General features: G+C 48.8%; 1 protein-coding gene across 2 annotated transcripts in view; it reads left to right on the top strand.

Moving 5' to 3' along the window:
- The window catches only part of Abtb2 (ankyrin repeat and BTB domain containing 2), a 171,642-nt gene that overhangs the window by 1,800 nt on the left and 157,868 nt on the right, over positions 1–11,974 (top strand). Inside the window, exon 1 of one of the 2 annotated variants that reach the window (XM_033756481.1) lies at positions 7–345. The exons of the other annotated variant lie outside the window; for it this stretch is intronic. Within the exon in view, the coding sequence (XP_033612372.1) occupies positions 24–345 (322 nt within the window). The 5' untranslated portion in view covers positions 7–23. Of the gene's footprint in view, positions 1–6; positions 346–11,974 lie in introns of those variants that run through there. 2 annotated transcript variants of the gene reach the window in all.

An 11,974-nucleotide genomic window follows, 5' to 3' on the forward strand; every position in this document is an offset into this window, starting at 1 on the left:
TCAAGGCGCTGTCGCTCTACAGCATGAGCGCCGGCGACGGGCTGCGCCGGGGCAAGTCCGCGCGCTGCGGCCTCACCTTCTCCGTGGGCCGCTTCTTCCGCTGGATGGTGGACACCCGCATCTCTGTGCGCATCCACGAGTATGCGGCCATCTCACTCACCGCCTGCATGGAGAACCTGGTGGAGGAGATCCGGGCCAGAGTGCTGGCCAGCCAGAGCCCCGACGGCGGGGCGGGGGGCGGAGAAGTGTCCGCCGAGGCCCTGGAGATGGTCATCAACAACGACGCCGAGCTCTGGGGCGTCCTGCAGCCCTATGAGCACCTCATCTGCGGCAAGAACGCCAATGGTAAGAGCGCGGGCCTAGACCTGCGGACGGGTGGGAGTCCGTGTCCTCCAACGAACCTGCTCCGTGTGCCCGGACTCCGCGTTTGGTCTGAGGACGGAGTTCATTACATGGCTTTTGCCAGAGATTGTCTGAGACAGCTCACTTTTGGAGGATACAATTGTGGTCAATCTCCTTTTTCCTGTTCTGCAAACTGTTATGGCTGGGGGGGGGGCTCTTCACAGATTGGGTGATATTCAGACTTCGGACCCAAGCCCTGCAGAACCTCTCATAGCCAGGCTTACTCCCTGCCGCTCTTTGCCTTGGTTGATTACGTCTAGTTGTCCAGTTTTCCCCCCATAGCTGGGCAGACTGTGGTTCTGCCTCCTGAGTTCTTCATAGCAGTAGCAACAGCAACAGCCTAAGGGGATGAATGGGATGAGCAAGGAGAGCGACAAGCCCAGGACAAGTCCTAAGTCTCGGCTTAGGTTGAAGGATACTCACTCGGAGTCGGGTCCCCTGGAGAAAGGTGGAGGGAGGGCGGTGGGTCCTTAACGCTGGGCGCCCAGGGTGATGGAACCTTCGAAGAAAAGGGAACCACGTGCTGGCTCCCAGAGCCTGATTTTCCAATTTATCATTAACCAAATGAGCAATTGATTGGAACCTCTGGTTGCATGAAATGAACAACCCCAGTGGCTTTCCCAGAAGGAAGTGTGAGCCACACAGTCACCGGCGTTATGAGGAAGGGGTGGGCAGCCGCATGATATCATGTGGAGAGAGGAACAGTTTGCAATTCTCTGAAAGATGCCTTTGCTTCAGTGCAAAGGACAAAGGAGCCCTTGACCTTTTCCTGGTGAGGTCAGGGTGTGCCGTGCAATCAGCAGCAACCTGCCCATCAGACTCCAATTTCAAGAGCCAGCAGCATAAATTACTTAGAATAGACTATGGTCTGGCATCCTTGCGATCCAACTGGAGGGGCCATTTTGGATGTCGCTTTTAGGGACAGATAAGTAGGCCACGGAAGAGGCCAGGTAGTAAGCACTGGGTGGGGGGGGGGTAAAGGGAGCCAATTCAAGGGTGGTTGACATAGTCATAAGAGCTGAAATTTAAAGTAGCACTTACTGTGTCAGCCACTGTTTGGGGCACAGTATATGTTAGCAACCTGTTAGGTAGTGTGCTATTGTGAGGTTTGTGTATTTGCTGTCCTCCCTGTTTCCTGGCATCCAACTCCTAAAATCCTTGGAATCTCCAAAGTAGTTGGTGTCTGTTCCTATTCTGATGAGTTGGCCATGAGCAGCTGGCTGCCTCTAGGTAGCTTCTGCCTGGGGACTTGTCATCAGAATAAGGCAGGATTTTAGAGGACTGAGTCTTTCAGCCTCAGCCCCCAGACCTCCCAGGAGGGGAGGGAGGCACAACATTAAATTGATAACCAGTGGACACAGATTTAACCAAAAAGCATATGTAATGAAGTTTCCATCTAAAAAAAAAAGGACAGGGCTCAGAGTATATCTGGATAGCTGAACAAATGCGGGTTCCTAGAGGGTGTGTGTCTTCTCCCATAACTTATGTGTATCTGTACTCTTTGTACTACCCTTTATCACAAGCCAGTAAACATGTTTCCCTGAGTTCTGTGAGCCATTCAGACAGATTAAGCCAAGGGAGGAGGTTACGGGAACCCTACTTTATAAGCCAGGTGGTTAGAAGTCAGTAAAACTACCTGGCTCGTGACTGCCCTGGGGAGGGGGCAGTGTTGAGGACAGAGCCTCAGCCTGTGAGACACGTTGGCGATGGTATCTCTCCAGGTAGATCGTGTCAGAGTTTAATTGAGTTGAGTTAGAGGACACGCAGCTGCAGCTGTGTCTGCTCAGAACTGTTTGCTTGCTGGTGAAAGGAGAGCCCCATACAGAAGTCTTCTGTGTTGATTGTGGCCTGAGAACAGGTGAACTGGTTTGTGGTTCCAAGAGGAGGTACCTGTAGTGCCCTCTGCACTGCATAAATGGAAAAGCAGTGCGCCCAGCCGTTAACCTGCCCAAGACTACACAGCTCCTAAGTGACAAAACTAGAATTTAACTCCATAGAGTTCAAGCTTCTAGCCTCTGGAGGAGAGGTAACAGCTTTGTTTCCTTAGTCCAGCTTCCAAGGAGAACCATTGGTCATACGCTCGGCACCATTTTAAGACACTGCATCAACCCATTGTAGCCAACTTGGACATCCCTTGCTTTGGATTTCAACTTCTGGCATTGCCAAAGGACTTGCCTGCAGCAGAAGAGCATCTTGCCTTTTAATTTTCCTCCTCTTAGGTCAGACTTGAGGTCAGTCCGGAAATTAGTTGATGATGTCACACCTAATAATTGGGCTTCAGCCCTCCGAGTTCATGGCTTCAGCACTGGGAACACCAACCACCCAGCTCCTGGAGAGGAAGTAGGGGGCAGGGGGATTCCCAGCTGGTTATCATGAGGGGAGGCCAGGGCTGAACTTAAAGAAGTAAAGGCTCCTAGGAGAGAAGACTGAACCCCTAACCCTAGAAGCAAGGCTAGCACAAAGATGGGGCAGTGAGGACAAAACCAAAACAAACCACACCTTTCATGCCCAGCCAGGGTCCAGCACATTGCGGAACTTTTTCTAAACACAAGTTGAGGTTAGGAAGGGCAGCTAAAGTACCCTGAAAATGCAAAATGGCCAGACATTACTAGAAAGCGGGGTCTTCAGTGCTTACAACCAAGGAGAATTTCCTTTCAAGAGTCAGCACTCCTTGAGATTTTTCTTTACAGGGTGAGTTTTTGACCCCATGACTTGACCTTTTTGCCCACCTCTTAACAGTTTTGGGGAGTTGTGGGGTGTTTGTTTGATTGTTTATTTTTTCAGTACTGGGCCTTCTCTATGGACTAAATAAAATCCCCACCCCTTTTTTATTTTGTATCTTGAGACAGTGGCTAAGTCACTCATTTGCCCAGGTTTGGCTCAAACTTGCAGCCTTCCTGCCTCAGCTTCCCAGAGGGCTTGGTTTACAGGCCTGGCTGTAACAGTTCATAGGCCGTGGTAGTGAAGGCAGCAAGTCTCCCTAGGTGCACCTAGTGGTGCTCCCTGGATCCTCAGAGCTAGTGTCTCCCTCACTACCTACTCTAGGCTCCAGGGACCTCCTCAGAGGCCAGGTGACCATTTATTTCCACTTAGTAATGTGGACGCCCTTTTCTTCTGTCCGTGCATCCAGGGGGTGACCTCACATAACAACTGGGCTGGTTTATTAAGTCTCTTTACACCAAGTGAAATGAATATTTAGTGAAAAAACAATGAATCACATATGCCCGAAAGCTGACTTCAGAGGAAAGCATAAACTACATAGAAAGAAATAGACCCAAACCTTTGTTTTATTAAAATTATCCCAAGGCCAGTAAAGCTACAGTTTACACAGCTGAAGACCAACTGGAGAATAGCTACATATGGGAGGGAGAGTATGGCTTCTTGTCCTGCTGGTCTTCCCTTTAAATTATATATTTATTGTTGTTATGCCTGCTAATTATACAGCATGGACACATGCATTTGACTCAGCTGCGGAGAGCTCTTAAACTTCTAATGTCTTCCAACCAGGAATTTAAGAGCCCTAATCCATCTACTCTTATCCATTACTCAGAATGCCAGACAGATATGGTTTTGCTCAGCCCAAGATGAATGATAAAAGTTCTCTCCTGTTTGTAAGACAGCCCAGCTCCATGAAGCCGCAGAAGTTACATGTTGTTGTTCATTTGATACTGACGTTGGAGATCCCAGGGCAATGTCACTAAGCGACAATATCTCTGATTTCCTTATGGGAGGCCAAGAAACCACTCTACTAGAGTAGTGTTTATAAATGGGGAGCGGGCAGCAGACAGGAACTTCTCCCTTCCTCTGCCTACCTCCGTCATCCTGTTGCTCAGGGAACTCACCGCATGTGGGTTGCAGACAGAGCATCCCTTCTGGATCTCTTTCCAGCCATATTACTTAATAAGCTTTCATGGGTGAGAGTGAAATATAAGAAAATCCTCTTCCCTTTCTAGAGTTTCAGTGAAATGATGGACTATTGGTGAGAATGTTATTCCAAAGCAGGATTCAGGGGGTACCAAGGGTTGATCTAGCAAAGTAGTAAAGAGCACAGTCTCTGGAATCCCCAGCAGGGTTTGAAGCCTGCCTTTGCTGTTTATACGAATGACTCAGGGCAAGTTTTATAAGCATTCCAATCTTCCTTGAGTGCGTTATCTGTGAAATGGGTGACAGTAACACCTAGCTCATGAGGTTGGTATGAGGATTGAGATCTAGATTCAGAGATTTTAGCACATAATAAATGCTCAATAAAGAGTAGCAATTCGTTTGGCAAATATTTACTCAGCCCTGAGCTGGTGCCCCTGTTGTTAAGTGCTGTGGATTAAGTGGTGAAGAGAGGTGGGAAGTCCACTCATTAAAGTTTATAATCCAGTGAAGAAGACAGGAAAAGGTATAGATTCACTCCTAGTAGTTTGTTGTTGTTGTTGTTGTTGTTGTTGTTGTTGTTGTTGTTGTTGTTGTTGTTGTAGAACCGAGTAATAGGATAGTGTGACTAGGGCTAATTTTAATGACAGTTGAGGAAGACTTCTCTGAAGTTTCAGTAGTATCAGTACTAGCTAAGCACCTGTCAGCTTTAAATAGTGACTGAGGACTTTTCTAAATTCACTTATTTACCGGCTGAGGCAAGTCTGGACAACTCATTTGCCGCTCAAAAATAAAAGGGCTGCCTCTAAAGCAGTGATGAAAACTCTTCTGGCTCTAGGACTCACCGGTGGAGGAGGCTGTGTGGTGGATTTCCACTGAGATATGCAGTCGGCAGAAGGAGCAAGGATTAACTGAGCTGCAGGTTGCTGGGTTTTTGTTGTTGTTGTTGTTGTTTGGTTTTTTGAGACAGGGTCTCACTATGTAGTTGAGACTGACCTGAAACTCACTGTGTAGCCCGGGCTGGTCTTGAACTCGCAGCGATCCTCCTGCCTCAGCCTCCCAGGTGCTGGGATTACAGACCTGGCCTCTTTTTTGTTTTTTTGAGACAGGATCTCACTATGTACTTCAGACTGGTTTTGAACTCACTATGTAGCCCAGGCTGGTCTTGAACTCACAGTGATCCTCCTGCCTCAGCCTCCCGAGTGCTGGGATTATAGGCGTGCGCCACCATGCCCGGCTTGCAGGTTGCTGTTTAATCGGTTTTCACACCTGGGTAGGCTGAGGGACAGGAGAAGCTCCCCTTTGCTTTGGCCATTTTATTGAAGCCATGGATCCTGGTAAAACTGAAACAAAGCAAGCTTTGGAAATGAAAACCTTTTTTATTTTTTCTTGCTTGCCTGCGAAAAGCAACCTTAGCTGTAGGTAGTGAGAGGAGCCAGCTGGAGTTGTTCAGCTTCCTCTAGAAGGCTGTACCTGACTTCCCCACTCCCAGCTGGAGGGGCCGCTCCTCCTTGAAGTTTCCACAGCACCCAGGGCACATTCCTGAATCACCTCCTGCTTCTGTCTCTCCCAGCAGTCTGACCTCAGAGGCTTCCTTGTCCCACATAAGGCCTGACGTAGAACAGAGACTATAAACGACTGGCCAGGCCAACGATACACCACACAACATGTTTAATTCCACATTTTGCCCTTGAATTCCTTTGATACCTTGCAAGAACCTTCCCCCTTTATCAGAGCGGAGAATTTCAGGTTGTTGCTGAACAGAGACGATATTTTGGGAGGTAACTACACCATAGGGCCAATCAAACAGTTGACACCCTAATGTCTAGTGGGCGTCCCCAGGCCGTCCGTGTGGTACCCAGAAGTCTAGTAGGCGGCAGATACATCAACAGCACTGACTTGCAAGTGTCCCCTTGGCGGCAGAGTGGCCCTAGATGACTTGCACAGACGAGGCTGCACTGTCCCGTCCTGTCCTGTGGAGCGTCAGTCTGAGGACTGAACCAAGGTAGTCACCTGCCGCACACTCCATCCAGCCTTGCATAAACAACTAAGGTTCTGACTCAAGCCAGACAAGCTTCACCCCTAATCCTCAGGCTTGTTGTCCCTGTCGCCCTTCACCATCACAATTTGTCCTTGGCCAGATGGGACCTTTGCCCTATTTCCACACTCTTGCAGCTATAGTCATAGTCATAGGGATCTCGCCGATTCCCTGTAAAAATCCTGCACACTGAGAGTCTGGTTTTCATGGCTCAGTAGTGACTGGGCCAGAACCAAGCTCGTAGTTTTCTCGTAAAGAATCACAGAACTGAAAGTTACAAGAAGAGGTTGGGAATGGATCTTCTTCAGGTGATAGTGAGGGCCAAGCATGGTAGCAGCATTGCTTCTCACAGCTCCTGTTTGTTAATGGCCTACTGTGGCCGGCTGGGCACTGTCAGTTTGTTAGCTGCGGGGGAAGGTTCTCCCTGCCCTGGAGGTGCCATCGATTTGAAGAAGCCATTACTGCTGCTCCTGAGGGGGGTTGGGAGCTGTGCTGCCCAGGGAGGGCCTTACAAGTGGCAGCTGCGGGGTGATCAATGAGCTCAGCTAAAAGGAAAAGCTGCAGAGTTGCAGTAGTGAACCTCCTCTGTAGCGCCTCTGCAAGGGGAGGACAGCTCCACAGTGGCCGTGCATTTAGGCCACTGGTCTCGGGAAGCTCAGTTCACTTGCCCTGGAGTTGGCAGAAGAGCCTTTATGAAGGGAGGCTCGATTCCCTTGGAGTCCACCACGAGGTCCAGCCACTGACTGTATCTCAGCTTTGGAGCACAGGGAGAGAATGCATCCGCGTAGCACCGTGCTTAAGTGTTGGCTTGGAGTCCAAGTTGGGTGCCATATTGCATGGCCTATTGCTGGATGCTTCCCCTCCAGAAAATCACTCTAAGTTCCATTTCCTTTGCTGAGAAACGAGGGGCTGTCCTGATGCTCCGTGCCGGTGATACAAAGAGCCCGCCGCAGCACACGTGCAAAGGTTTGCCACCACTGCTGTAGGCATTGGGTGTGACGCATGCCCTGTGCTCTGGGGATGTTGGCAAGGCCGTGGGCTTCCTAAGAGTAGCCCAGCTTGCGGTGGAGCTGCCAGGGTAAGTGGTTGATGCTGAGCAAGTTGTTTAACTTCTGTGCCCTCATTTCTTACTCTGTAACAAGGTTTTTCAGCCATGGCATTACTGACATCTTGAACTGGACTGTTTTGGGTTTTTTTCCTCATGGGGCTGTCTTGCGAATTGTAGGGTGCTTCATAACACCCCCTACCACACACACAAGTTGGGATTTTAAACAAATGCCCCCAGACCTGTCTTGGCATCCCCTGGGGAGCAAATTCACCTCTACTCAAGAAGTACTGTCCTCTAAGACAGAACTGGAAATAGTACCCACCTCATAGGACAGTCATGAGGATTTAGAGGACTTCTCTGGTAGGGACTTAGCATCGTGTCTAGCACGGTGGTGGCTGACCTGTGGCATGCATGTTATTGTGTTTTTCAAAGTATCCTCATGTTTTTCACAAGCTTTTTGGATGCACTAATTTTTTTTTTTCAGTTTGCTAAAGTGGGAGTCTCTTGCACAGGGGAGGATCATGACCCAATTCTCAGGGTGACAAGTATTAGTCACCCACTCTCCTTGATGACTAACAGTTGGTGTGCAGAGGCAGGAGGAAGTTGTGGAGTCTGGAAAAAGCACCCTTGCTCCCTACTCAGTGATGGCTTGATTGTCCCCAAGGACAAAGTGATCTGGCCGTGAGCAGTGAGCTCAGACCTTTCCTTCTGAGCTCATTCCCACCCCCACCAAGATGACAGCCACTGTGCAGATCCAAAGCCCCAGGCCCCAGGGAGGCAGCGACTCTGCTATGAATATCAGACTCAGCTTGTTGCAGATACCAAGTCCTGAGCCGGGGCCTGGCAGGTGTTTCGTGTTTTGCAGGCATGTCGTGTAAACACACTTTGTGGTCATCTTGCTTGTTTTTGAAGAAATCTACATGGTTTTGTGCTTTGGCTATGTGGAGCTGCACGCTGGAGTGGGAGGAGAGGATTAAGAAACACAGCCTGAGAAATGTCACAGCAGCCTCATTAATCCACCGTTTGAGGAGTGCCAGCTACATAGAAGGCAAAGGAGAGAGATTGAGGAAGACGAGAGAGTCCTCATTGCCTGTCAGGGAGTTTAGAATCTTGCAGGAAAAGCAAAGCACATGCATGGAGAGTTTCGAAGAAGTTTGTGATCACTGCTTCGAAGGGTGACAGGGTTCATGCTGGTGCCCATCGTGGATGCTTTTTAATAACCGATTCATTCAACCTTCCCAGCCCATAGCTTCTGGGGATTGGAGAGTGCAGAGGGAAGAGCTGTGTCCCAGGCAAGTGGGTGGCCTCTTGTGAAAGATGTGGCTGGTGAGCCTCTGGAGATTCTGACGGCAGGACTGTGAGCAGGCCCAGGGGCTTCCAGGCAGGGAACAGTGTAAGGAAGACACGTCGGGAGCCACTGAGTGTGTGTTGGAGGACAGCAAGTAAACGCAGTTGGCTTGGGAGGAGCAGAGGAGATAACGCAGGAAAAGGAAAAACTTTCCTACATCTTTTATCCAGATGTTAAGAAGCCTGCCAGAGTGCAGGATGAGAGTTTTCCAAAACTTCTTTCTGTAATATAGAAATCGAGTATGTCTGCTCCCCAGTGCGTCTTAACCACAGTCCTAGACCTCCCGTTATACTTCTTGTTAATTGAAAGCCTGACCTCAAAAAAGGCACCATCCGCTGTCTCAGCAGTGAAAGTAAGGAAAGAAGACCTGCACGGAGCAAACTCGGGCTGAGGGGATGTGAAACCTTCCCTAAGCCTTGTGCTTGTCCTTGTTGAATTTGGCTTCTGACTCGGTTACTTCTTCCGTGGCCCTGAGGGCAACGTTGCAGGCCAGAGCAGTCCCAGTACAGAAGGAAGGTTGGGCCTGGCAGACTTGTTCAGTGAGACCACTGACTGTGCTCTTGCCAAGCAGGATTCACAACCACGGAGGCAGGAGCAGCATAGAACAGGATGACAGAAAAGGTCCCAGGTCCTTTTAAGGCTGACTTGATAGGTTGCATTTCCAGTTTCAGGTTTATCTTTGTCAAATGACGGCTCAATTCTTAGATTTCTGGTCCTCTTCTCATTCTTGTTTAATGTGTTTTGAGAGCATCGGTAGAGATTTTGATCGTGTTCAGTTTTGATCATATCCAAAGCTTGATACGGTGGAACCACCTTAGAGTTCATTTTCATTGGGATTGAAGGTCCTAGGCTCCAGCTGAATTCTGCAGACAGCAAAATGTGGAGGAAGGTCAACGGCAGCTTAACTAATAACTCGGGTGCTTGTCTTTTTTCTGACCCCAGTGTTATGAAGGAATTTTCTTGTCACTTGAAAAAGATAAACTCCATGAACATACTACAAAATTTGTAGTTAATGATTTCAGGCTCACTGTTTGCTTTCTAAAAGTCTCATGAGGGGAAAAAAAAAAAAAGGAAAACTGAACTCAGAAGTACTGGAGATGCAGGTTAGCCCAGGGAAAGATTAAACTGAACCCCAAGCCATGTAAAACAGGCCCTTCCGCCAGGACCACTGTCCCTCCCAACAAGGCCACACTTTTTTTTTTTTTTTTTTTTTTTTTTTTTGGTACCGGGGATTGAACTGGGGTCCTTGTGCTTAAGGCCACACTTTTATTAAAAGGTTTTTCTTGTTCACTGTGAGTGATTGAACCCAATGGCTCAAGCTTGCTAGGCAAGCACTCTGCCATTGAGCCATATCTTTTGTTAAAACCTTTAAAACTTTGTTTTAGTACCGCCTAAGAATGAAAATCAGCGTTTGCTGTGAGGAGAGCTATTAGTAATCCCAAGTCAAGGCTCACACACCAAGGGAGTATGTCTGCACAAGTGTCTAAAACAGTCCAAGGCAGAGAACTTAGATTTGGATCCAGAAAATTCCGGGATGGAGCCTGCCCCCTCTGTGACCGGAGTGAATCACCCTGTCTTCTTGGATCTCTCACTATCTGTGGTGTGAAGAAGTTGAACTAGATCCTCCGAGAGCCTTTTTGCCTTTGATGATGTTTGAGGACCCCACAAGCACAGTGTGAAATCATTTTCCTGAGGTCAAGCCCTGTGGTTAGTTAGCATCCTCAGTCCGGGATGAATCCGCCTATGCACTCTGAAGACCCAGCTGGGGCAATAAGACGAAAGACCATCTTTTTTATATTAGCATTAACTGTGATGACTACGCTTAGAGTTTTGCCCTTCTCTTCCCTCAGGAGAATGAGTTCTGTGTGCCTTTGGCTGACCTAAGGCTTCAGTACTCCCCAGCTGCGTCCAAGCCCTGGCAGGCCAGTGGTATGGTCAGGTCCAGCTCTGAGGTGACTCCATGTTTGAAGTCCACCTACCCAGACTTGCAGGGGAGCAAGGAGAGAGAGAGAGAGAAATTAAATGTGCTACACCCTTCTTTATCCTATGCAGGACAGAGACAGGCATTGTGAAGGATTTAGAAGGCAGTGCCGTATAATGCAGTGGGATATTTTTAAATGTTGTTTGTTGCAGTTGGCAGGGCCGGTGTTTCAAAGAGGAGGGAAAATGAGAGTAACTGAGAAAGACAGGCTGCCAGGAGTTCTGAGAGCCAAGACGTGGAGCTTGATGCTCCGAGGTACACGGGCTCTAAATTCCTTCCACAGCTCTAGAGCCTGAGTAGGACTTGGGAAGGTTGGAATGAGAGGTGAGGTAAATGGAATGGCTTGTAGAGTCCTCTTCTCCTCAAATCCAACATTGGGAATCAGTGATTTGTTCTGGAGAAGGTAGAGCACGTGTCCAAAAAAAGAGTCACTTCTGTTAAAACCAAGGACCTGGTGGTCTCATTGGCTCACCTAAGCAGCAGGGCAAGTCAAGCAGTGCTGTCTATGCGGACACAAGTTGGAAGCAAGTTGCTTGCAGCTGTTCTGGATTTAATCCTCCCTGGACAAGTTGGGCAAGAAGTCTTCTGGGACCCAGTTCAGTAGCAGATGAAAAGGACTCCTGGGTAGAGCGGCCTCTGAAATACATAAGAATGTCCATCGGATATTTGTAAAGCATCCTAGGTATAGTGTTCTCTGCCATGTTGGTCTTTGAGGAGACCAATGATGGTTGCAGTGGTTCTCTGGATTAGGAGCCAGGGGGAGACTCAGAGTTCACTTTGGAGTACATCCTTTCCCTCATTCAGCAAATATTTGCTGAGGATTTACTGTGTACTAGGCATTTCTCCAGGTGTTGGGATAGAATAAAAGACCTGAAAGAAGGAAGGTACTGGCCCCAGGGATAATCGAGAAGAGAGTGTGCTGGGAGAAGCACGTGGAACCAATGTGGCTGGAGAAATGAGGTCCGGCTGAAGAAAGAGCAAATGCTCCTGGTGCCTTCTAGAAGAACTCAGCATGGGAGAGTGCAGTGGGAAAGGAGATGGTGTGTAATTTTGCCTTGGCTCTGAAATCTGAGCCATCGGAGGGTCTTCAGCAAAGTGACATACCATAGGTTGATTTGCATTTTAACAAGGCCACTGCCCGTTCTGTTGGAAATGTTCTGCAGCATCAATCATGGAAGCAAAGAGACCAGCCGGGAGATTTTTGCAATAATCAAGATAAGAGAACAGCACTGGCCTGTCTGCGATCACCCGGCGGCGTGCGCGCGAGCTCCCGGCCTGCGTGGGAGCTCCCGGCCT

This window comes from Fukomys damarensis, unplaced genomic scaffold (genome assembly GCF_012274545.1).
Source record: "Fukomys damarensis isolate Sample0158 unplaced genomic scaffold, DMR_v1.0_HiC HiC_scaffold_27, whole genome shotgun sequence".
Lineage (NCBI taxonomy): Eukaryota > Metazoa > Chordata > Mammalia > Rodentia > Bathyergidae > Fukomys > Fukomys damarensis.